This window comes from Gavia stellata, chromosome 27 (assembly GCF_030936135.1).
Source record: "Gavia stellata isolate bGavSte3 chromosome 27, bGavSte3.hap2, whole genome shotgun sequence".
NCBI classification, from domain to species: domain Eukaryota; kingdom Metazoa; phylum Chordata; class Aves; order Gaviiformes; family Gaviidae; genus Gavia; species Gavia stellata.
The window spans coordinates 4839052-4866066 of record NC_082620.1 but is presented as its reverse complement, the minus strand read 5'-3'; the positions used below and the strand labels follow the sequence as shown (position 1 = coordinate 4866066).

The window sequence follows — 27015 nt, the reverse complement described above, 5'->3', positions numbered from 1 at the left end:
GATTAAAATCTGAATTTATGTTGTTAGTGAAATAAATTTGGCAGTATTGATATGAAAAGAGTAGTGTTTCCCCTGCATTCCAGAACAGTGTCTGCCCAAAGGCTGTAGCATACTGGGCTCTTTTATTTGTGCTTAAACATGTTCTAATGCTGGGCCAGCAATGGCAAACCCCTGGCACTGGTGACATGAGGTACAAAAAAGCTGACGCTGGGCACCTGAAAAGCTGAACTGTCAGAATAACCAGGAAAGCCTTGCAAAGGGATAGGAGTAAAATCCACAAGTGCTTTGAGAAATACGCTTCAACTCAGCAAGACCAAATACAGAGCTCTTGGTGGAGCACTTTCTCACCAAAAGAAAGGAACCTAGCTCATTCTGCCACAATAGCTTATAGAATGGCAGGAGCTCTAGTAACCAGGTTTTTCTGAAGGGTCAAAGCCAAAATCTGCAGCTCCCCTCAAAGCCAGCAAGTCTGTGGAATTGCTGACACAGAACTGCACTTAGCAAGGAAACGGCCACCTCCAGTATTGGATTTGGTTGTAATGTGCTCTCAGCATAGGAGTGAATTGTGGGCATAAGGCCAGGAATGACGGGACGCTATTTTGGCACAGATAGAAAGAAGGTGTCTGGCTGTAACCACTTCTGAGCGTTCAATAGCAACACTGTCCAGTGATTGTAGTGCTTGTGAATGGAAGGACGGCAGATATGTGTGCGCTTTCTCTTTTGGTCTCAAGGTCTCCTTGTCAGACTGGGTTATCAGTGCAAGCTACATGAGGACAAAGTTCTTCCTAATCTCTGTGGGAAGAAGATCCTCTCCTTTTAAGGCCGTTAAGCTGGAATGTATTTGTTATGTTATTGTCTATAGGCTTTGAAGGTCAGGGCCCCTTGTCCTCTGGGATGCTGGCTAGACAATGCCTCTGTCCCAGCTATCTCCATCTGGAGCAGGAGAAATTGGGACAGACTTTGAATACAGCGTATTTGTATGCCAGTGGTTTAAGAAAGCTACATCGGGAAGTGCCAAAGGAGGGCTGCCAGTAATAGGCTTTTCTGGCAGTATCACAGCCAGAGCTGAGACGTGCAGTCCAGCTGTAGAGACCTGTCCCTGCAAAAGAGGCAGCATGGGTCCTGAAGTCAGTCATGAGCAGGCAAGACCTTGGGCTGAGTGCAGCCATGTTTTCACTTGTGGCACAAACATGTATGACAAATGGTGGGGCTTGGAAAGCAACAGCACTGCCCTGACAGATCTGTTCTGCTCTCCACCCAGCTATCACTGTAAAAGAGCTGTGCATATAGAGGCATGATTCCTCAGGAATAATTAATGCTTGAAGCACTGGGAGAACTTTGGAGGACTGCTAGAAAAAACATTCCACTGCAGCTTCCCCTGGCGCAGGTAATAGTGTGTGATCCATAGCAGGGAAGGAGATAGGGGAAATAGGGCATTAGTTCAGCTCTGGCTGCTAACTTGAGGAGACAGACCAATTCAAGTGTGCATTTCCTGACTTTGTTACCAAGTTGCTCCTCAGCTAACAAACTCTCCTTCTCACAGACTTTTTGCCAAAAACTAGATAAAAATTAGCTTTCTCCACTTTTTATTGGAAGTGTTTCCTACATGGAGCAGTATGACTGTTTACTTTTTCCAAAGTAGAATCAGGAGTGGCCTGATTAGAGGCTACTGACAAGACTCTTCTGTTTGAACTTCTAATGTTAGCTATTACCTTTGAACCTGGAAGGAAGGAACTTGTATCCACCTTATTGATGGAATGAATTCTGCTTAAAAAAAAATGCGGTAATGTGACCATGCTCAGAAAAATTAAGTTTTCCCTGTCTCTCAGCTGTTCAAAACAGCTGTATGAACAGCCAGATTAATTTGGCTTGTAGTAGTGGAAGCTAGAGCTGTTGGCATCTATCAAGGTTCCTGAAAACTGCAGCTTCTCAGCCAAACTTTTCCATTCCTGTGGGTGTTTTTAGGTGTCTGTGTTCAGCCCAAGATGTCTGTAAAGGAAGCTTTTTAATGGTGCATGCTGAGCCCTCAGGTTATGGATGTCCAGTTATCTGCTTAATTTGGGATGTCTTTGTGTTAGCTCTCTCTAGAGGGAGGAGAAACCCCTTAGGCTTGAGCAGCAAGCTGTGTAAAGGTGAGCCTTGACAGTCTTAGCAACAGAAGCTGTGAGACATTAACCTGTATCTTCCTTCTGTGCAGCTGTGATGTGTTAACTCTGGCTTTGACCTTAGTCCCCTGTATGTTGTGAATGACTCTTCAGCATCAAAGGGCCCCATACACCATTCCTGGAAAAACTAGTATTATCTTGTTCAGTGTTGATAAGTACAGGATGCAAAAATGATACCCAAAGGCTTGTATCTTTCCCAGGTTTATGATACAGGAGGGAATCCTCTAATGGAAAATGTCACAATACAAGTAGTGACATGAAGCTTTGACAGATGGCTTTGTTTTTCATGGGTAGTATGTAGTACAAATGAAGAGGTTGACAGCTGTTATCCTACTGTATAAGAAACAAATCGGCGTACTTTCTGGGTACCCATACCACATGATGCTATCAGTCTGTTGGCTGCAGTCTCTTACTTCAGTGGATCTCAGGTTTTTGGATACTGCAGTAAGAGGCACAAGCTAGAAGGTGTGTTCTGACTTGAATGAATGGTATTGCAGAGGGGGAACTTCCATTAGGGGATTCTAGTATTTTCATTCACACACATGTATGGCTTAACCTCTACAGAAACATCACACTCTGCCTGTGTATTTGAGTAGCTGAAGTTGCTGATATGTGAATACTGAATGGCTTGGGTCCTGCAAACACACTAGGCATTCACTTTTCTTGCTCAATCTTTCCTGAGGGATTTTTAGAACTAGCAAAATGAATGTATAACTTGTGGGTTGGGATGTTAATGTCTTGGATCTCTTTTCCCAGCTGAACCACTGCCTTTGATGGACTTGTGTCGGCGAGCTGTGAGGCTTGCTCTGGGCAAGGAAAGACTGAATGAGATCCCTACGCTGCCACTGCCAGCCTCCCTCAAGAGTTACCTGCTCTACCAATGACCTTCATGTGCAAGGATGGAGAGTTGGAACCAAGGCTAAATATTGGAGCTGATCCACTGGGCAATGGGTTCTCCACCCTCGTGTCACCGCTACTGTTGGAACTCCTGGGCCAAAGTATTCCTGCCACTGCTTAAGTCTCCATGTGCTCTTATTGGCAAGCTCTCAAGTAATCCTTGTTTCACAACTGAGTTTTTTTCTTTGAAAGTCACTCCCAGCACACTTACAAAAGGAACATTTACAGAAGCTCTGTGCTTCCCTGCTGCTCCTGAGAAAAGGCTGTACTGCATCCTTTGGGTTGTAGAGCCTAGGAGTAGATGATTTTTCTGTACCAGCTAGAGGGAAGAACATAATTTGGGGGAAGGGAAGGCATTAGGAGTAGAAATGTTAAGACCAGGTCCTAAGAATAGAAAGGCACAGGGTGGCCAGCAGAGTTGGGAAGAGTCTGGAATACAAGAAGAATTAATTGCTGAGTTTATAAAAACCAAAAAAAACCCCACCCCAAAACCCTGAAACACCAAAATCAAGAACCACTCCACCAGGACACTTCTTGATTTGGAGAAGGTGGTTTTGTCACTGATGTCTGTATCTCTGCCAGGACTTCTCACCATTTTCTAATGTTACTTCATAGACAGTGAATCATGCTTTCTTGTTTATTGCCATTAATTTCTCAGTTCTCCTGCTCTGTTCTCTATTCTGCCTCTTTTTAGTGAGTTTGACTCAGTTGATTGAGCAGTCATACCATGCCTTCACCTGCCCTCTTCTTGACTTAAAACTGCAGGTTTTCATCTGGGATCAGGGGTTCCTTGTTGATGTGGGGACAGGGAAGGGACAAACTTCTCCTGCAATAGGGTGAGACAGGCTGTATGAGCTGAGATTTGTTACATAGCTATGGGTCCTGCCATCTTAGCTCTGCTTTCTGTATAGCCTGTTCCATGCTAAGACTCTAGAGAAACATACTGATTTGTTTCTCTAATGGCTCTGCCAGGGAATTCTCTTGTTAGATAAGCTGCTTAAAGTCATCCAAACCAGGCTTTGTTCTGTCATACTGTTGGCATAATCTCCACTTAACTATGCAGCAGGAATAGTTCTCTCTTTCTTGCTTGGGGGTGGGAAGTTGTCCCAGAGAAGGTGGTAGCAGTGTGACTGCACAAGTACCATCAGCAGATGAGAAATGCAGAAGGTGATTGCTGCAGAATGTAACTTGTGAGACTTTAACTGAGACTGGTGGGGTGCAGCAAAAAGAAACTGAACCTCTCCAGAGCTAGGGGTGGGGGGCAGGAGAGAACTGTAATAAACAGGACAAGCAATTCAGGCAAAATCAGCACATCCCAAATAGATCATCACCTCAGTAGCCAAGTAAAGAGGATGACACTCCTTTACTAGCAGGAGCTGCTCTCTTGACCTATCCACAGGTTACTATGCTGCCTTTCTGGGGTTATTTTGCACATTTCTTTGTCTTGAAAAATGTTTGTGTGGTTGGTTTTTTGCTCTTGAGTTATCCCTTCAGTTCTGTGTAGGTACAAATGAGTTTAGTTGTTGAAAATGTTAATATATATATTTGTGGTGTATGTATAAGAACATGTTTTAAACAGCTGCTGTAGGGTACCTTTTTTAAAATAAACTACTTGCATAGTATATTTTTTAAAGCACAGAATTGGTGCCAAGACTGGGTGGGGTGTGATGTGCCCCTTTTTTAATCTAATATTATATGATTTTTTTAACGTAGGGGTTTGTACTAGTTTCTCTTAGAGCGTGGGACACAAGAAAATTCAGTGTGTATGGAGCCCTACTTGGTTGCCTTCAACTTGAACCAGTGTCTTCCAGAACTCCAGGGAAGCAGCTGTGTTCTCCCTACTTCTAATGTTCTTTGTGCTCCCTTGTTTCCATCTCTTCTCACTTCACCAGTACGTTGCTTTGTACAGTTTTAAATTCTGACTTTCTATTTTATGACTGTAGATAATACTCAGTAACCTAATAAACTTTATTAAATATTACTTGATGCTGGTTTTTATTTGCATTAAAGGATCAGAGTTCTTTGTATCTAGTTTCTACATGAACGGTGACCTTATTCCCAAGAAGCCAGCCCAAACAGGTAAAGCAAGGGCTGTTGAGGCCTTATCTCTGCTTGGAAGAATATCCATTTGAAGATGGCATCTAAAAGGTGTGTGCATGTGGAAGGTAAGCTGCAACTATTGGTACAGGGTGGCAGGGTGTGGTAACCTGACAGTTAGTAGAGCTGCCACTAGTGCCTGAAAATGGCTACTCCAGATGGAGTTGAATAACATCTGTGATGAGACAGCAGCCTTGGTTTCCTAATTTAACTTGGTTTACAGCTGCCTTACTGCACCATACTCCTTCAAATAGATTCAAGTAGATTGAATCGATCAGGGCTCTGGTCATCTTAATCAACATAATGCATTGTGCAGGCTTGCAAATCTCACTCCTACATTGCAGCAAACAACGTTTCTTCCAGAAAAGCAGCTCATATAAAAACAAGTCGCTAACCTACTATTTCATGTTGATACCTGACTGTCCTTTTTCTTAGGAAGGGAGATGGCGATAGAAGAAAGCAAAATAAAATGGTGAGGGCTAAAGGGATCCCTAGCCAGTAGAACAGCACAGTTAATACAGAAGGTGCTGTGGCAGGTTAAGCTGAGTGTATTCATCCCTGTATGTGAAAAACAGCTGATTGATTTCAGTGTTCTGGGGAACTTCTTCAGGTCATGAACTTGATTTAGCTCAAGTCACTTGGTATTAGTTTTCAGTCCCTCCCTACCCACAACTGTAAGTTGCTGTGTTTTCATGTGTTTAGAGATGTATTTGCACAAAAGACCTTATTCCTGGGCTGTGAGAAGATATGGATTATATTATTTGTGGAGTACAAACTGTTTGTTGCTTGCTGGCAGTGCCTTCAGTCTCCTCCACTTCCAACCTGTGCAATACAGCGATGCTCTCGAATTCTGCCAGCAGATAGGTTAAGCCTCTCCAAACTGACTTGGTACTTCTGTCTGTTATGACAAAGGTTTTAATTCCCCCTCCTCTCCACATACTTTTCTGTCTTCCCTGTGGCTACCAACTTGTGTGTGGAAATAGAATTATTTAATCTAGTCACACAAACATTATAACATGTGAGGTTCAACTAAAGCTCAGAGGTATGATTACAAACTGCCTTATAATGGTACTGGGTGAGGAGAGCTTAAAAAGCAAGTTGTTTTTTGTCCTTGCCTCCAGTCAGGGCAAGAATCTTTTTGAATTTTGGATGTCTTAATATTGTTTGTTTTCCCACATGTAGAAGACAACTGTGTTTGGATCCTAAGTCTGAATATCCAATGTATTTGCTAATCATCACTTGTTTGGTTTTTCTGCAGGCAGTGGAAGACTTCAGTGAAACGCTTATTTTCTGCCTGTATGTGAACAAGGTCCACTTCCCCTTACCTTTCAGTAGAAGGCTGCCTCTGCTTTGGGGGAGTGTGGCTGGAGGGGTTCTGGGAGAGCAGCAGGCTGGGGAGGGTGCATAAGGTGGGGCGGGTGCAGAAGACTGAGAAATTAGTTCATGCTCAGCTCCAGACACCCAAACAGGCTTGTGTTCCAGCTGCATGGAATATTTGAAACAAATGACCTGCTCAGGACTGGGAGTTTGCAGTATTTATGTACAGTGCCATGGCAACAGTGGAGGAAGTCATGAGATGGGGATTGGACCTGGTGGAATCAACAAATGATATCACAGATTAGCAACTCCTAATGAATCAGTGGCTCTCTGCTTTCCCTGCTCTTGCCTGTGTTCAAGCACTGGCATGCGGCAGGCAGACCTACTCGTTTTTAAATAGCGTTAAAAATTGCAAGTCCTATTTCTATCAGGGCTTCCTTGAAAACCAACGCTGTTAACCGTGGCCAGCATCTTTCATCTTCCTCCTGTTTCTGACTGATCACGTTTATGCACGTGGAACTGTTCCTACATTTTATAGGAGGCTTCTGGCTTTGATAGTTTGCCTGCTGTTGCCTTGCTGGTGATACAGAAGTGCTGTGGCAATTCTGCAGAGAATCTGGCATCATGATGCTCTAGACAAACAGTGGGGTAGCTTTTGTTTCTTCCGGGAAGTTGAGGCTTTGGTGAAAGTAATTTGAGTCTAGGAAAGTGTGCGAGAGGGGAAGTTTTCAGTGGAGGAGTTTAGTAGCTGATAAGGAAGCGTGTCACACAACTTCAGCAGTCTTGTCAGGCTTTCCTTTTGAAAGGAATTGTGTGTCTGGGGTGCAGGTTACACTCCTGCAGAGCATATCTGTGCCAGCAAATATTCCTACTGTGGATCTTGGTCAGAACAATGACAATGTCAAGACAGAAAAACTTGATGGGAGGACAGTTGCCAATTCTCTCCTTTATCTGCAGAACTGAGAATTTATTTCTGAGCTCAAACAACTTCCCTATTGAAGCCTAGACATCAGTCCATACCTGTCAAGTCCTTAGCCAGTACCTACACAAGGCAATTTTCTGTTTTCCTGTGCCTGACACGTGCAGACTTAGAAGGGTATGCATCATACTTTTAAGAACTTATTTTGGCAGTCACACCTTCTCTCCTGCATAAGGTAGGGCAATTATGAAAAACATTTCCTAGCATGCTCCCCCCTCCTCTCTCCCATATGCTTCCTATGGAGAACTAATGCTGTTGATCTTATGCCAAAGACTAAGTTGCATTTGACTGGAGAAGGAAATACATAGTGATTTATTTAGTAAAGTTTATTAAAATTAAAAACCTAACCCAAAGCATAACCTTTCTTGGCATACAAAACAATGCCGAAGGGAACAAAACTCATTCAATGCTTGCACAAAACACATTGGGGCACTGATCCTGTCCTTGCACATGTTTTGATTTGAAACTATTGCAGGCTTGTCTGCCCTTCAGACAGAAAACTATTTGAAGCCGCTGCCAGATGTTTTGTCTGACTTGTTTTACAATTTGCTTACTGCTTAGCAATGCTCTTCCCATCGGGTGTTCAAGCTGCCCTTGTGCGGTCTGTTCCTGTGGCACCTCTGTGCTGGTTTCCCATCCCTTCACCCTAGTCACGCGTGCACGGAGCACAGGGGAGATACAAGTCTGAGTATTTTACTCAAAGGCTGGGTATTGCACATTTGCTGGCCTCATCTGGGACCTTTTCTGGGACTAGCACAGACCAGTCACATTCCTCTGCTCACATGTTGCCACAGTGTATAAAAGTTAAGGTGATTTACAGTCTCTTATAAAAGCACTTATGGCCTGAATTTAGGCCTTGCTAAACAACCTTATGCTGAACACCCACAGTTCATGGCTTGGGCAGCCTCTTTGAGTAGCTGTAACTTAGCTGAGTTATAAATCTTTTTCCCCCCCATAAGTAAGATGGGCAATAAATTCTCAAATACAATGAAGCAGGGCAAAGACCTTTGTGTTTTTTCAGATCTGTGACAAATTTGACTCAACCACAAGATATACCTGCTGAACAGGGATGCCTCAAGCTTTCCTTTGTGTTTCCCCAGCTTCAGCAGCATCCCATCCCGTTACATTATTTGTGTAAAATTTCTCCAGTATGCCTACAGGTTTAGAAGCACACATCCTTGGCTTTCTGTGCTTCTGCACCCCTCATGCTCCTACAAAACCACATCTATACAAATAGAGCATCTTAAGGCAGAATCCTTGTTAAATGGGTTTAACCTGCAGTTTTTCACTTTGCTCAGACTTGCATCTTTTAGTAATCAAAGGGCTTGGGTCCACAATTCTTAGGCACCTAGCATTGCATTTTCTTCTAATGTCACGTATGACTGTTCTGCAGTCGACAGCTTATGGCCCAGTGGAAGCACTGCTATGCAATGGTATCGTGGGGGACAGAGGCCGAGAAATAGATGCTACTTCTGGATACCCTTCTAGATAGCACTTTGTTTATCCTGAGGACTTCCATAAATGTCTGTTCCTACCAGAGCCTGTCATTGTTCCCTCTCATAACCTCTTGTTAAGCCATTAACTGTTATTTAGGAGGGCCTAGCAAAATTTTACTGTCTAAAACCTGCATGAGCAAACATGCTCTCAAACTTATAAAGGGTACACGGGCAGGCAAGAAACACCTGCCTAAACTGGCATCTGGCCAGGACACAGGTGTTGATCTTTTTTTTCTTTTCCTTTTATGAAAAAATACTGAAGGTTTCCCACAACCGGGGCTCTGAACTCTTTATTCTCTAACTTTTCCCAAAGCAGGTACCTTTGGGAGTGCAGAACATTCTCGCAGGCTGTGCAAGTGGTACGTTGATCTGAAAGGTGAAGTGCCACCTACTGAATCAGTAACTTCATTTCCCGCAACACGCTGGATGTTTCCTTTGGAAGAGGACCACCTAATATTGTTAGGGTCTGTTCCTACTTAATTTGAGGTCTAAAAGAGACTTGAGGAGTAACAGCTGTTATGCCTAAATATGATCTGTATTTTTCAAACTGTCTAGACACCTGGGTGGGTTGCACACATTACCAGCAAAGCTAGTTAATCATGTCAAACTTTCTTTCTATAAAGGCCTGCTTTTGGTTTGTTCTGTTTAATGAGCTGTATGGAAACCCAAGGGACGACAGTGAATCAAGCAGACAAGTGGGGAAATTTGATCACTAAGGCTGACATTTTGACATTTTTCATTCTGACCTGGTATAGACAGTGCAAAAATTTCAAGATTTCAGAAGTTATTGGCTGTGGTGTTTGATAACAACACTGACACACTTAAAACAGTAAGCTGTATTGAAGTATCGCATGTCTCTGAAATGGTGTTAAATGAAAACTGACTGAAACAGTGCTGCGCAATAGGAAATTACAGCAATGAAAATTAGGTTTACTGAATGCTAGAAATGAAGTTTTTAATTGATTTTGCAAAGGGAAATCTAGAAGAATGAGCACTCGGAGTCCTTATGATGCATCCTGCTTGGATAAATACAGACGTTTTCAATTAATGTTCTCACAGATGCCAACTATCTATTCCAAAGTGAAGTGCTGTGTGATAAGATCGTCGTTATTAGAAAGGAAAGAAGGTGATTCTTCATATGCAATCTGACATTTTTATTTGCATTTAAAAAATAGCCAGAAAAATGCAAATAAACCTGGAGTTTAAAAGGGTGACAGACATTTCTGGACAGGAACCCACTCTGAGAAGCTGCATCCTGGAGTTCAGACACTCCTGAGATGGGCTTGCAGATCCACAGGCAAGCAATGCCTTGGAGGATGCCTAACATTTAGAGTAAGAGACTTGTGCCACGCATGCTTTAGGTCTGCATGTTCTTGTGTTTATGTTTGTGTTTGCTAAGTGTGTTTCAAATTTCATAGTCGAGACTAACCATGACCTTCACTAGAATAAACTTGTTTTCCTCTTCAAGGTTGCCTGGCATTAGCACTAATCTCAAGTACGTTTCAGTAAGCACAAGACACATATGTTTCTCTACAAACAGCAAATGCAAATAAAATAATATTATGGTCATACAGGTAGGATACCTACAACCTAAACAAGCATGAGAATCCCAAGACAAGCTATGATGCATTTCCCAGAAAGTTTAGCTTGGAGCCTAGGAGAATTGGGCACCAGCATTAAATACTATCTCCCCAGATGGGTGTTAAACAGTGTTTTCAGGAAGGGATGAACACTGAAAGAGCAGATCCAACTTTGGAAGAAGCCAAGGTGCAAAAAGATTGTTGGTCAGGAAAAGCCTTTGGCATGTTAATCTCTTACCAGATGCATTTGGCAAAGGTTCAGAATCATTCTTGGGAAAACAAAGAGGAGGAAAAGATTTAGCCTGGGGCCTGGTTCAGTGTTCTGATCATGGACCCAGCTGTTTAGCTGTTTGATTAAAGGTTGGTAGGTACAAGCTGGCAACTGAGGCTGAACCTGCAACCTTGCTGCATCTCCAAAATGGCAGGCTGGGTACCTGATCAACAGTTAGGGTGGTTTTCTTTGGTTGTTTTCCCAGTGTTCAGGGGTTCCAAATGGTGCTAGAAATAGTGTGAGAGAAGCAGCATGCTGCAGACTGCTCGCAGTTTCTAAAGTCTCTCGGATCTCTTTCTTGCCAAATTCTCTTGGAGGGAGATTGTGTAATCAAACCGGGTTGCATGTAAAAACACACTTGTGTACATCCAGGCGTGCAGGGTATTGCCAAAGTGGACAGACTGTCCTACTTGTGCCTGCCAGAAAAGTTGTGTTTTGTCCAGCGGAAAAGAAAACATCCTTTTCTCTTTGCACTTTGGAATTTGTCTTTTCAGACTCTGAACTCATTAGCAGTGTCTCCATACTATGACAAGTTTGGCCATCTTGGGTCAGGCCCATGGTCCAGTAAATTAAGTCTTGCAACAGTAGCCAAAACTCAGCTATTCTCCACAGAAAGTGGCCCTCTTGGTAATGTGGCAGATGCTTGAAAGATTGCAGAGAGCATGGGAGAAGAAAGGGCGCAGATCGTTATTTTGTAATATACGCAGTCTTTTGTCCTAGTTGTTCTTTACACTATAAAAGATGGTATCTGCCTCTAAACAAAGCAGACAAAGAGGGAATAGTTTCATAACTAACATGTTTAATAGCTGAATTTTAGAACACAGGTAACAGCGGTGATTTGCACAAGGCTTTTGTTTCCCTCTTTACTGCCTGCATTGGATTAAAATGGCAGATTTCCTGGGACTGTATTTTAAAATGAGACTACCAACTGTAATTGGTGGATTCATTAAATATGGCCCATGCTCTGCATTCATGTTTGGGGGCTGCCAGAATGGCGGCATGAAAAAAAAAACACATTAGACACTAGCAAAGAAAAATAGAAGGTCTTAGCAGTCAGCTTGAGTATCACAGAACCCAGGGTTGCTTCTCCCCTCAAGACCTCTGAGTCAAAATTCTTTCAAGCTGCTCAGAACTTCTGCCCATCATCCTTAGCCCAACTCTTGCCCGTGCCGACGCTGCACAAAGACAGTCCATGGCCAGCCTGATATTGCTGTGTTCTCCTGCAGCTGCTGCCTTACTGATTGAACTGTCCTGGTGTGGTTTGAGCACTGCAGCACTTCACTAGCCAAGCGGTTATGCATTTGGTCTAATGCTTCACTTAATATGAACTTTCTGCTTCAACAAGGAGCCAGTGGCTCCTTCTAAAAGGGGAAGGTCTCATACCTCAGTGTAGCTTGTCTTTGAAGTTTGGCAGCTGCTGTGTAAAATTATAGGGTGACTCCATGAAACTCTTTTTATACACTGCCCTGGGTGATGGTGCATTGCTCATTCAAGGGAAGGGAGCAGATGGAGCCCAGAAGTTTGTTTTGCTCTTTTCCTGCTTAGCTCCATGTCTGGAAACCTCCTAAAGTCTGTCAGCTGGCAGGGAAAAATGAGTGCAGCGTGAAGGCCAAGCAGGTGGTCCGCAACGCAGGCACTCCAAGGGCAGTAGGCACTGCTCACTGCCTGGCAGAGCCTCTGTGGCAGCAAAAAGGCAGACCAAGGGCTCCTGCTGTCTGCCTCCCTGCTTTTATTTTTTGCTGCAGGCAGAAACAAAAAAGATTGTCACGTGTCAGTGTCAACACGACATTTTGCTGCATCTGTGACATTCGGAGTCTCTCTGCATGAAAATATAGCAGCTCCCAGTTCCAAGGATTTTCTTGGAAGGGTAGGAGCTGCCCCTCTCCAGTCCCACTTCTCAATTGGGTGACCAGTTTGTTTAGAAACTTCCTTGTTGGGGGGGTGGATGGGGATGTGTTTAAAGCAGCCTACCAAAGGTGGGAGGGGAGGAAGCAAAAGGAAACACTCGCCTGAAGCCAAATTGTTTTGGGGGGGTGGCTGGGAAGGGGAAGTTGTTTTGTTTTGTTTTCTGAGAAAACATCTCCACAGCCAAGACAAACAAAGATGCCTGCTCTAGATCTTGTTACCTTTGGTCTCCTTGGGCCCCATGTCAGTTCCCAGATTATTTTCATGAACTGTTTAATCCAGGGCTTTTATTTCCCCTGTAAATAAATGGTATTTCAGATTCCAGGACAGCTTCAGATACTAATACCAGCTGTCTAGACAAAGAGTGGCCCATGGACATGATCATAGATAAAAATAGTCTTGGGACTTTGGGTTTTTTTTCTTTCTTTCTTGTCTTGTCAAACTAGCTTGCAGACAGAGACTGGCAGGAGAAGCTGGCTGTGTGAAGGCAGGCACAGCACAGTTCTCACCTCCTTTGCCATCTCTTGGAGGAGCTGGCTGGGGCCATGCCAGGGGATGCTTGGTGTCTCAGAAATGTAAATAGTTTCCAGATAAGGAACCAGGGGATGGAGCTCACAATTACATAGTCCATCTAGGTTTCAGAGAGGAGCACTGGGAATGTTATTATGCCTCCCATGGCTTTCACTATACAGATCTTCAGCTGGCTTTTCCTGCAGGAAGAGGAAGGTTTCTTGCAGCCTCTGTTATTCATTGCAGCTGTGCAGAGCCACTGTGCAGCAGTCTCCAGAACCTGCCACCCCCAAGCGTTGGGAGCATGCAAGAGAGAACAGTGTGCTAAGACCTGCATTCATTAATTGTAGGAACCAACAGCCTTTATAAAATGTGGACACGTAGCTCAGATCACCAAGGGAAGTGCTGCATTTCTCCCTTTTGGTCAGCCTTTTCCATGTACCTGGCTTGCACCTTGCTCCCTTTATTCATCCTACTGAGCAGTGTTAATTGCCAGCAGCTTCTTTCATTGGGGTTTTTCAAAGCAGGTTGCAGTCAATAAAGAATTATTCTCCAGATTTACTCTCCAGTCTCACAAGATTGTTACTAAGGTCTGTCTTTTATGGAGCAGGAAACCTATGAAAGAGAACAAATTAAATTACTAAATCTAAGCCATCAGAGCCTGTGACGGAGAGGCGAGTAGGACCAAAGAATCCTGGACTGTTCTCCCTTTGCAGAGATGATCTCTCTGACATCAAGACTTGTCTTGCTAAATATCCTTTTCTGATGCTATTTAAGGAAGCATTGATACTCACTTAAAGCATGTACTGATCTTTTTCTAATGGCAGAGCTGATGCCAAAGTGCACCACAGGCTGAAGAAACAGATCACTTCTTCCTGCAGCACTGCTGCAGCTGATAATAACATTCTTTCACATGCGCCTAGGATGCCTGCCTATGGCTTCTCTGCAGGCCACACCTACATGTCACAGATGGATGGGGATATGCGCATTCCCAGCTGACTTTTAGGTGCTTGACCTACCTTTTTATTGCCAAAAGCCATAAGCAAGGAAAAGAGGAGTCAAAAGAGAGGACTTTAAGAATGGAGATGCGCTAGCAGAATAATCTCATGGCCTGTTGGCCTGTACTGCACTTGCTGCAACCTGACAGTGTTGTCAGTATCTTGTTGCAGGAGTAAATTCTGGGGCTTTTTCTCTTAATTGTATGTTTTCTATGTTTAGGAAAAGACAAACATTTGGAGCTGTCCCCATGTGTCCCACTTCTTGTCAGCCTGCTAAGACACCTTGGTAAATGTCTCCCAGAGGGATCAGGCAGGGCTTTGGTACAACAATGACTAGGAACGGATCACAGCCAGCTTCCTAAAAATAACATGTTCTCAGGACATCTAATGTGAGAGTTTAGTGCTAATAGTCAACAGGAGGGCTGCCTAGAACAAAGGTGCAGAGCTGACGAGATTTAAGCCTGTAGAACATGCTACATAAATATCACAGAATGGTCATCTACAGTAACAGCTCCCACTGAAGTGCTGCCTGCACATTAAAGAATGACAGTACTTAAAAAGAACAAGGAAAAAGAAACTGTCCTGATTATGGGAAATTCAAGGTGCAGTACTTTTAAGTTTCATATAGCAAACCCAGCTTCCTGGCAAGAAAACCTATATGTATGTGACATTATCTTTTACAAACACATGTACATGTTCATTCTCAGCTGTTCAACATTAAAAAACCATATTCTTTAGCTGCTTAGCAACAGAGCTGATTTATGTTCTTTGTTTCAAATAGGGGAGATACCATGAGGCTATGGGTGAGAAGTGATGTTTAAGTCACTTCATTTAAGGTCCTTACAATCTTTTTATTTGGCTCTATTTTCTAGAAATTATACACATGGCTTAGTAGTGACCACCCAAGGTTCCTCACAGAAGATCTCAGCTCTAATGTCACTCAGAACCACTCTCTTAGAGCTGAAAGGATTCTGCCCACCTGCTTATATTTCTCATCTACAATCTTGGACACTGCTTATGCATCAGGAGGGTCTCCTTACAGCAGCTGCAATACATACCTACTGGCTTAGCTGCAGAGATGCATTTAATCCCCTGCCAGGATCCTGAGGCTGCAGTAGAGAGGCACACAGTACTGATTCCCTTTCCATCTGCCCAAACAGGAGAACTTCGCTTCTGTTTGTAGGAGCATGGGAATGAAAAACGCAACGGAAGTTGCATGTTTCTTTTTCATGTTTCAGTACTATCTGCGGCACCTCCCTGTGCAGGCTCTGTGCACTAAGCAATTACCTTTATTTAATGTGAAGGGGATCTAGATGGAAGAGAAGGAAAATGAAATTGCCATAAAAAAGTGTGGTTAGCTGTGAATTCTTAATAGTCCTACACCCCTCTCATCATCAACAGACTCATGAGCCATAGGTGTTGAAAATAATCCCTCACCTTCCAGATAAGTGCACTGGTCAAGAAGGTATTATACATACATTGAAAATAATTGCTCACTTGCAAACCCAAAGCCTCTGAATTTTCTGTTCTAATACCAAGAAATCCCTTCCTGCCTGGCAGTAGCATCTCCTTCTACCCAAAAGTTTCTTGGAAATCTTTAGCATTAATTGAGAGAACAAATCTTTTTGAGACAGTGATGGCTATGTCCACTGAGAATGACCTTGCTGTTGCACCCAAGGCTTAGTGACTAGGGCAGAAGCAGCCAGCCAGCCAACTGGATCCATGCAGTTACCATCACAGCCAAGCCATAACCAGCCCATGAAATGAATAACCTAACTGCAAATATCCCTGGGGAGCAGGACAATATCTTTAATTACTTGGAGAAGGGTCTTTTCAGATTTACACAGCAGAAAGCATTATACAGCCTGTCAGGGCCCCAGGCAGCACTTCTTTCCAGGAACCTGATTAGATCTTCCCAAAATGCCTCTTAAAGAAGGAACAGTCAAGCAGAAACCATTTTAAGGGAACATTTATCATTGTCCTTACACCCAGTGATGACTCATGTGGCCTTTGCTAAACTGTGTAGAAGGAATGGAATTTATTGCTTGACTCTGGAAGACAGGGCTAGGAGCCAGAGTGGCATCCGCTTGGAAACCGCTGTGCTCTGAAGCAGACAAGATACTTGTGCGTAGAACACATTCTCTTCCGATCTGAAATAGTAGTTGTACTTTATAAAAAACAGATGAGCAAGGCTACAGTTAAGGGCCAGCACACTCACACAACAAGGGATGAATGGCATACAACGGTGCCTAGATATCAGAAAAACAAGGACTTGCCTTACAATTTCAATGACAATTGTAATTAGGAATGGACTTATGCTAAATCCTATTGATGTCAGTGGCAAAGCTTGATTCAGTGATCTCAGGGTTTGCCTTCCTTTGGCCTCACCTCAGGAACATGCTAAGTTTGGGTTTTAGCACCTGCCCCAATTTAAATGCGCACATAGGTGACCTCTGTAAAGAACACTTGCATTAACTCTGTCTGTTGTTACCACCAGTTCAAAGCTAGTGTCCCTGAAGGGAGATTATTGCAGAAAAAAACAAGGAAAATAACAACACTTTAAAAGCCTTTGGTGGGTTTCTTTTCTCTTGACAAATAAAGGGGCAGTTACATACTACAGAGCAAAAAAAGGTTAAAATTTTCATGTTCCCTTTTTAAAATTGGAAGAATCATGTTCATACAATTGTATTGAACATGGATATTATTTCAAAAGAAGCAAAATGATACAGTTTGATGGTTCCTGACCAAAAAGAAATTCAGAACTCTTATTTTGTGGGAAATGTCAACATTTTTCCAATACTGTCATTTTTGAGAAATCCCCAAATTCCTGCTCCCAAACAGCCTTTCTGGCCAGCAGTATTGGACACAATGCCAAAACCCAGCAGAAAGAGTGTCTTTTAATAGTGTATGCACACCATGTTTATAAAATGTGCACTTTGTTTTTAGTTGACTCTTCGAGAGGATGTACAACTTCCTCAGCATTTTATTTCCATAGGTTCTCCAAAGGCTTGGGGTATTCCAAGCTGGCTGTGAGCCAAAGCAACCATAAATCAACCATGACAAGAAGTTCCCTTCTCCTCTGTGTTGCTTCCCCATGACAGCATTTTGGGGAGCATAATGTTTTCATTTTGCAGAATCACAGAATCACTACGGTTGGAAAAGACCTGTAAGATCATCAAGTCCAACACCACCATGCCCACTAAACCATGTCCCACAATGCCTTGTCCACACGTTCCTATGCACCACTGGCCTCTGCAGCATCCTTTCTTTGGTGCTACGACCTCAAGGAACTTTTAAAATAACCATCCTATGCAAAAGGCTTATATACTCCATGTGTACCCATGGAGCCTGCTCTGGCACCACTCAGGGAAGCGGTGCTGTGATGCAAGGGCAGTGACAGACATGACAGAGAACTGTGTTTTAGCGTAATTTTGCTAGGCTATGGTCCTTATTAGGATGCAAAATCCAGGACTAGAGCTTTGTTCTGAACTGAAATGTCTTACGGATAAGCCCTGGAATATAAGTGAGAAGACCCAGAAGGGACTTTTTTCACTGGAGTTGCTGGAGTTGGGGCAGGGAAAAGATTTGGACTTCTTTTCTTACGTACAGAGAAAGGCCTGGAAGGCCTGGGTGTTTTTTTCTTTCTTCTAGGAAATTGTCTGTCCCTTTTAGCCTTTCCAGAAAGCGACAGCAGGTAGTGGAAAAACGATGGAGGTCAGAAAGACAGCAGGATTTCTATGGGCTGGTATGGTTTCTAAACCTGGTATGTGTTACTACAGGGCAGTGTCTGGCTGGTGAACCCACAGAGCAGATATATATAGGCCAGGAAAAAACACAGAAGTAATGAAATATAAGTGTCCTACCATGGGATGTGGCACCTCTGCCAAAAAGAGAGTCTGTCTCAGGGCTGCCTGCTGCACAGTTCTCCCACAGAGTTCTCCAGTTCAGTCCAGGGTATGCTTCCTCCTCCAGGCATCGGATCAGATCTGCTGATTTTCCTCTAAGAAGGTGAGGCGAGACCAGCCAGGAAGCTGGTGCCATTACAGTTGTCTCATGAATTTCCCCATTTTGCTAGCAGCCAGGGCAGAGGAACGGCGAAGGGAGGGGGAATGGGCAGATGGATTTTCCAGGTAACACCTGGTGAAAGAGGGACGACGGAGTCTCACTCAGAACAATGGGTTTGTTTTGAGCTGCACGTCAGGAACTGACCTCTTTCCCCTCTCATCCTCTAAGCATGTGATCCTCAGGGTCCTTGTTTTCTTTCTGCTCTCCCTCCCTGAGACAACTTTTTCCTCTCACTCTGCGCAGTGACACATACAGTGTCCATCAGGTCTCCTTGACATCAGCGCCTCTAGGCTAGGTCCTTGCTGGTGTCTCTATGGGTGTTGAAAGACTGTGAGGGGGGACTCTAGCTGCCGAGGCCAGGTTACAGTAACTCCTCTCCTAAACCAGCTGCCTCCTCTTGCAGACAGCCCAAGGCTTTTGGCAGATGCGGTGCCCATGTGAGGGCAGATGTGTTTAATTCCCTTTCGCTCACCACCTGAGCACTTTGTGCAGGGCAGGCACACTTAGGAGGTCAGTTATCGTTGGGGCTGCAAGCAGAGGAGGTGCAGCACTTGCTTGAGTTCTAATGAAGAAAAATGCAAGTGCAAGCCTGGTGGGGAGGATACAGCTGCATCCTCTTGAGTGTGCAGGCTGTAGCGGATATGGCCCTCCCTGTCAGGGATCTGTTGCTGTTCTACTGGCTGCTTTCTCCGGAAGCCATAGCCATGATACACCCACTAGGAATGAACGTTGCTCACAGCCTCTGCAATCAAAATGTAATCTGAATGCACGGTTACAGCACGTCCCCTACTCAGAGCCCCTCTGCTGAAATCCTAGCTGAAGCAATAACGTGTGGGTAGATGGGGGGAAGCAAGCCAAGGACAGGCCCCTGGCTCTGCTCTTCACACTGGCCTGGCAAGTTCTGAGAAGGGTCCTGATACGGCGTTCGTCCTTGTGGCATCCACCGCAACTCTGCCTCTAGCCACACGGTGTTGATGTCCCATTCTAGGTCCCACAGAGCAAGCAACAGCTGGCATGTCGCTGCTGTGAGATTTCAACACGTTGTGTTGGTGTTGTACAGGCCTTGCTGTGCTGCTGCTAGGCCTTATTGGCTTAAGACTGTAAGAGCATTCCCTTTCCTCAGTCCCACCAGCATAGATGCCACTGCCACATCGTCATGACATAGTTCCACCCTGCGGATAGGCCAAAGGGATCAGACCGCTGCTGTTCCTCTCCTCGACAGCACACTCTCCACAGCTTGGAGGGATGCTAGCTGTCACGACGTGTCGCTGGGCATGTCGGCAGGATGCTGCCAAGGACTGTTAGCGTTGCTTCTTTAGATAGTCACCACAGCCTGATCCTGGGACCTGGCATGGCGGGGGAGCTGCACTAGGCCGTGCTGAAGCAGTCCCGGAGCAGTCCTGCAGCTGTTAATGTGGCGCTCACCTCCCCAGGTTTTCCGTGAGCTGAGCAGGCTGGCAGCTCCTTCCCGCCCTCACGGCCTTCTCAGCAGGCTCAGCTCATCTCTGCCTGCCTCTCTGAAGGAGAGGGCCATTGCCCTGCTCCACGAGCTGCCCGGCTGGGCAGCAGCCTCTCCCTGCCATGGCCCTCCACTGCTGCAGGCCCGCGCTGTAGCTGCACCACGCCGTCCTTGCCTCAGGGCTGGGGAGAGCCGGGGCCTGGCCTGCGCCCAGGCCTGCTGGGGCACCTGCTTGCCAGGCAGGGTGAGGAGGTGCAGAGAGGGCCAGCAAATCCCCACGCTCCCCTCCCTGTCCGCAGCGAGGGAGAAAAAAGAGCAAAAATAAAGCGTGTGCTTTGAGCCATGAGGCTTCCCAATGGCCCCCTCAGAGAGGAACGGTAAATGCAGCCTCGTAGATCTTCAGGGAGCAATGCGCTGGCTCCACTGCAGAGGAGGGCAGAAGAGCCCTGCGGCCTGCGTTACGTGAGGGCGGGCGAGACATGCCCATGGTCTCTGCTGGTTGTAATGCCTGGACGCAGGCCACGTGAATCATCAGCCTCCTCCCAAGCACTCCTCCCTGCTCTCACACTTTGCAGCTGACAGGCCACTGCTTGGAGTAGCTGCCCATGGCTTCCCTGCCTGGGGGACCGGCCAGTCATCAGGAATGGCACGAGAGAGCAGAGGGCAGCCACGACCCAGGCTGCGCCGTTCAGCACGTGCTTGCCAAACCTTGGTTTTCTCAGCCGGTCACAGAATTGCCATGGCATTTCGTACGCGTGATGGCCTGCAGTCATGGGAGGCCCTGGACAGGGTGAGCGGGAGGATGCGTGGATAAAGCTGCGTAGTAAATTTGGAGTATCAGGGATTGTGCGTTCACACACAAAGGAAACTCATGGTGGTAAAGTTCCTTTGGTAAGTTGTGAGGGTCTTTGTTACGAGGAGGGACAACACTACCCGAAGCACCTGTGCCACAGCTTGCTTTATCCTGATTTACAACTAAAAAAGAATATAAAGACATAAAAAGAATGAAAATAAAAGAGAAAAATCATCCCACTGTCTGTAACAGCAGAGATTGGCTTCACATTCTCTGTGCAGAAAAACAACCCTGCAAATGCCAACAGCAGCTGAGGTCTCCCCGTGCTCCTCAGGAGCTGCCTGTTAGCAATTCCCACCGTGGAGGCAGAACGGGGTACACCTGCCTCTGGGCACCACGGAAGGGAACTGACTTTAGCCTTCCAATGTGCTTAGTAGCTAAGATCTGCCAGCCAAGCTTCTGCATGGAGATGCTCCTGGGAAGAGGTCAGGAAGGTACTTTTCATATTTTCTGGCAACTGAAATCACAAAAAGGGGACAAAGAAAGGAAAGGGGCTTTTAATTTTTTTGTATTTTACTTCTTTTTTATTTTAAAACTTGGCTTGGTTCTAATTAGGTGATGCAAATTCTTCAGATGAACTCTGGGTCTGAGGGGGAATATAAGGTTTTATAGAGCCCGGCGTGAGGTTGTGTGTTTTGTACCTTGTCTCCTAGCAGCAAAAACCACATGGATGTGAGAGGCTGTTTTATGATCCGCCAGGGCTGTTGTTGGACAGGCTACAGTGAGCAGAGTTATTCCAACCACGTTGGATTGCTGTTCCCTCCCTCCTTCTTTCTCTCTTTTTTTTTTTCTCTTTCCCTTTTTTTTCCCCCCTTGCTTTTCCTTTTTTTTTTTTTTTCTTTTTCTCCTCACCAGGCAAGTGTGAGAGGGGATGGATGCTTTCATCCTCCTTGTGCCAGAACTCTCTGACTGGACTTGGCGTCAGCATGCTTCTCATCTCCTTTGCAAACCCTTTTCCCTTGCTGGCTAGCATTTCACCAGCCGTTTCTAAAGAGGCAGTGAACTATGTTGGTTACTCTTTCAATTGCTCATCTCTTTAGTGTTTCCAAAAAAAAAAAGCAACCCAAAAAACAACAACTTTGTGCTCATGCTGTGCAGCAACTTCCGTCAGAGGATTGCTAAGCAGTTTGGCAAAGATTAATGAGCTCAGCCTCACAATGCCCCTGTGTAGGAGGGAAGGGCTGTCATCTTTATTTCACAGCTGGGGAAGCTGAGGTGTGGGGAAGCTGAAAGATTTGCCTGGGCACACACAGTGTCTCAATTCCACCCTGACCTGGATTGACTTCCCTTCTTGGTGCTTTAACCTGCTCAGGTTGATTCTGTTCTTGCCTTCCCCCCACCTTTTACACTCTGACTGCAATTCTTCCTGTCACTCAGGCTGGTGGCTTTGCAAGTTGTGATTACAGAAATAACATCCTCCCATCTCCTCTATGCTATCCCACTCCCAGTCAGTCCTGGGAACATCTATTCATTGAACTACATGACTGTTTCTTTTTGTTGGAAAAGAGCTTGTAACTGCTGCTCCCAGAGAGAGACAACTTCAGCTCTGCATCAGAGCATCACAACAGCCCTCTGTTACATTCATGTTTCACATTGCTTTCCTTATACTGCCTTTTCTCTCTTATTTTCTGCTTGTTAGGCCCATGCAGCAGAACTAAATATTGACAGATAGTCTTGCATATCGCACCAGTTCTGGTAGAGCCATTCAGTGTAAGGGCAGTATTGAACTGTTCTCCCAGCTTTGGAAATACCACCTGCACAATCTTTTCAGCTCACCTGAAGTTCAAGCCAAAGAAAACTGAAAGAACTGTGAGTGTTCGCATGGGCTTTAGAGGCCTTTAGGTCATAATCCAAACCACATACTGAAAGATTTCGAAGACTTTTGAGTAAGAACCTCCCCTGCCCTTCCCCTCAATTCACAGGGCTTCACAACACCGATAATTCCCAGCTTCTTCACTGTTCTGCAGAACACAAAGGAGAAAACTCCCAGCAGAGGAAATGCAATTGCAGTGTAACTTCCTCTCCATGGAATGCTTTTGGGCTGTTCCATCAGCTGCCACCTGCAGTTCCACGTAAGACTGAAATCGTGAGTCATGGCAGAAGGGAGCAGAAAGCCTGAGGCATGGACGAGGAAGTGCATTTTGGATTAAAGATGCGATGCACTGGCTCCAGACCGGAGCAGATGCAGACACACAACACAAGTCATGGTTATAAATGAAGAGCTGATAGCACCATATATGAAATGTGGGTGTCCCTCAAAAGGCCATGTGTGACCCAGAAGTGCAGTGATGAACTGTGTCGGTTACAGAGAGGGTCATTTTATCGCTTTTAACACCTCATTCATTTTAGCCTGGATTTAGGCCCTTTGACTGTCTGTCTGCCCAAATAATTATTGGTCCATTGCAAATGAGTCTAATGGAGAGGAAGAGGTTCCTAAGTCATTAAGTTCCTGCAAGTTTCATTGAAACTGGTCAAGGACAGAGGTCCTCTTTGTGATAGTCTCTCCTGGGAAACATTGCCTTGTGAGTTCAGTTCCCAAGAATTCAGATTTTTATCTCCAACATAGGAAAAGCTACACCTTATTAGGCATGAGAGAATCCAATCACAAGACATACATACACAAGAAATCAGGTTTCAGTTATTTTTTCTGGTAGTACAGATATGCCTACCTGTAATACACACCTGGTCTTTGTAAATACAAGGAATTGCTTGCTTGCTGCTTATTATAGATAGAGAATCAATTTGACTTTTAGGCCAACTCACACACATCACTTGGCTGTTAAGTCTTCTGGATCCCTGTCTCCTGTCAGATGCAGTCAGTGGTGTAACACACTTCTGATTTGATTTTTCAGAGGTGTTGAGCATATTGCATCCCATGAAGCTACAGGGACTTACAACTCGGTATCACTGAAGCCCAAGCTAGGAATGCATGTTCCCAGTCCTTCGTGCATATTGTACCTTCTGTCTAAAGATGTCTTGCACATAATAAAGGGTAGAGAAAGAACTTCTGGCTCCATTTTTATAGCTGGGGAAACTGAGACACAAAAGGTCTCACAGTGAGCCAGTGGTAAAGCTGGAAAACAAATCCATGGAAATCTGACTCCCTTTCTTCCATCTGGCATGCTGGGCCTCACAAGCCAATGTTAGTGGAGAATCAGACTAGTGAAAAGGTGGTAGGTACTCCATCACAAACCTGAAATCTGGCAGTATCTAGCTCATCTGTTGATGGGAGTAAAGGAGTAAATCAGAAGAAGGATCACAGCATGCTTGTAGTCTACCTTGTATTATTTCCTTCAACATCTGTTACAGACCACTGTCAGAGAAGGATGCTTGCTGGAAACATGGTCTGACTCAGTGTGGCATTCTTTTTGAATCCTGGAGCAGGAAGAAAACACAAATTAGTTTTTCGCCTTCCTGCCCTTCAGAGGGGGAAACTGTGCATTGTCCCTGTCTTGCTGTAAGTGGAAACAGGCTGCTTATGGAAAGAAAGTCTGTTTGAGATGAAAACATCTGGCTCAGCTCAGTCTTATCCAGCCCAGGCTGTGATTTGCACCAGTTGTTATCTGAGTCTTCTGAGCGCTTGTTCCTATTCTGCCAAGGCTAGCACCAAGCTTTTATTCATAGTGGGGATGTTATTCATGATGTGCACATCCTGGCAGGGGTGGGGAGGACTTGACTGATCATGGTGATGACTGATTGTAATGACAGCTATGTCTCATCATCAGTAAACTCAAGGCCAAACTGCAACATATCAATCTCTACCTAAATACATGTGGTCCAGAGATGCCCATTTCAGTTCTGGATACAAAGGGTATGAAGGTGAGGAGGCCTGTCTGTAGGCTGAGCTTTTGCCTTAGCTCCTTAGATTATTTTGGGCCAGGCAAAACATTTTAATCTGTACATGTTCTGAATGTTAGGGTGTCAACTCTGCCCCGGGCAGATGGCAGTGAAAAGTGATGATACTACTTGCATCCAGTGGCTCCTTGGATTACCTTTTGCTTCCTAGTGGCGTGGAATTGGCCAGCATTTATTTGCCACTGCCAGAGGAAATGTCTGTGATGAGGATTTTTCCCTGCACAGCCAGTTTGCTATGTGTGAGACAAGTCAGGTCACAAGTCAGCCAGAGTAGGAAGTTTGCGAAAGACACAGACCCCAAAGAATTTGCCTGCTTTGCTTGTGACAAGGATACATGATTCAAGATGTTAGAGGACTATGACCCGAGGCACTATCTAAGGAGATTTTGAATGCAATGCTGCTCTCATTCACCCTGGTATAAAGCTGTCAGTTCCTTCCTGGTGATTACACAAGTATAACTGGCTCCTTTTTGGTATGAATAAATCACCAGGGAAGTTTGCTGAATGATGGGGAGAATCAGCAGAGTTCAAACCCCTATGTTTGCTCCTTGCTCCTTTCTGCCAGGTTAAGATCGCTGGATATATGTACGATTCCGGCGCATAGCTGGTGGCCAGATGCCACCCAAGCTAAGCATCAGAGGCAGAAATATCAGCTTTGCTTAAAAAGAGAAGGACAAGCATGGAAAATCCCCCTAATTATTGTGAATTGCAGCCAAAACCACTTGAAAGCAGAACAGTTCATGCTGGTTAAGCAGACTTCATCAGTTGAAAATGTCGTGTCTAATTAGCAAATCACTTTCTTAAGGTCACACAGAAAAACTGGTGTAAGGTACAACATACGGCCACAGCAAGAGGTGTATGTCAAGGTTGCTGGAAGCAAGCTGAATGTGCAGGAACCTCAGTGGAGATGTGCTGTCTTGGGAGCCCTGTAGCAGCTGGTGTTCTACATTTATGCAGAAGGGACCCTTCCAAGAGCAGAGGTGACACTGGAAATGTCAGAGGAGCACAAGTGTTTAATCTGTAGGAAATAATCTAGCTCTGGGTTCTTGTAGAATTCCATCTGACTGAATTCATAGTGAACAGGCATGCACCACCCTCTTCTTACCTTCTCCCCTCTTTGGACAGTGTTCCACTGGAGATAATCCAGGATTTGTACTAGTTATTCTAGGAACTATGAATCTGCTCGTCTAGACCAGGCTTTCTCAGGCTTCTTGTGCTTGAATTGAGGTGAGCGGAGGACTGGGGTACAGGGATCCCTTGCCCTTTTAGGTGTGATTCAGTCTCTGCCCTTAGGTGTACAGGTTGCTCTTCAGCAAAATACGGTTCCAGAAAAGAGAGGGACAGACAGCTGTGGTTTGGGTGGGTTTGTTTCCCCTCTGATTAAAGTCCCATAAGTACGGTGTGTAACTGCAACTAGCAGCGACACCTTTGCATTTTTTTTATCTAGGGAAAACGCACTTTTTCATGAGCCAGGGTCTCTGTTACCATTCCCTGTGCATGGCTATTGACCGCTAGGAAAAAGAGAGAGCAGAAGAGGCTACTTAATACATTTACTTATTTCTTATCCGCTGGTCTGATTTAAAGCACTGGTGGAAATCAATGTAATGGATGACACTGACTTCAGTAATCTCTTATGCTCACCTATCCCCAGGTATAAGAGAGGGCATAAGGTGTGATACATGAGCAAATAATGCTTTGGGCTGGAGCACATATTGTGCATAAGTAATGAGCCTGGCCACGTGCACGAGGCAGAATGGCACACGAGTGTCTGAGCACACTATCCCAAGCCAATGGGCTGCCAGAAGTCTGTGCTATATATACCAGATGAAGGTATTGCTGAAGGGAACAAAGTTTGCCCCACTGAAGTGATCAAATCCAACTGCATGGTATGTCTGTCTGCTGACTTCAGTGGATCGATACCACAGATGGAACTGATCCAGTCCCTCAGGCTGGTTCATCTTAGTGATTTATACTAACGGCTGGATTTGCTTTTCTTGTTGCTGTGCCCCCTTTTTGTTCTTCCTTGCCTCTCTTTCCCGCTTTATACTCTTCCTCCCTGTGCAGGTCCCCTGCTCTGCGCTCCTCCTCTGCCCCCCTCCTTTTTCCACCACATGCGGAGAGGATGACATCCTCCTGCAGCCACCTCGAAGGCCTCTGTCTGCACTGTGAACGGAACAGCTTCCTGACAGAGCAGGGGCCAGACAGTGCGGTGGTTCATTCCTCCTGCTCTGGCTCTGCTTCAGAGAGCTGAGGCAGACAGCTTTGCGCGAGTGGTGCTGCCCACATGGCTTTGCGGAGAAGCAAGGAACGGGCTGTAACTAATCAGGATTACACCGCAATTAAATAAAAGACAGAGAGAGAGTGCCCTGCGTAAAGAAGGGAAGGAACGGCCATGAGGTCCCTGAGGCCCTAATCTGCACAGAGAAATACTGCTATAATATTCTACAGTGCTTTTTACCCCCAGGCATTGCGCATATTTTCACTAAGACTCTTATTGCTGCCCTCTGTATATCTCAAGCAGAAAAAAAATAGTTTTCTACATGCAGGGTAAGAACTAATATGGTTTATC

At 45.0% G+C, this 27015-nt stretch overlaps 1 protein-coding gene across 2 annotated transcripts in view; it reads left to right on the top strand.

Moving 5' to 3' along the window:
- Positions 1-5043, top strand: part of SPSB1 (splA/ryanodine receptor domain and SOCS box containing 1) — a 38312-nt gene extending 33269 nt beyond the window's left edge. Inside the window, exon 3 of one of the 2 annotated variants that reach the window (XM_059829992.1) lies at positions 2922-5043. In XM_059829992.1, the coding sequence (XP_059685975.1) occupies positions 2922-3049 (128 nt within the window). In that variant the 3' untranslated portion in view covers positions 3050-5043. Of the gene's footprint in view, positions 1-1261; positions 1308-2921 lie in introns of those variants that run through there. The other variant, XM_059829993.1, reaches the window with a different exon arrangement.
- The last annotated feature ends 21972 nt before the right edge of the window (positions 5044-27015 follow it).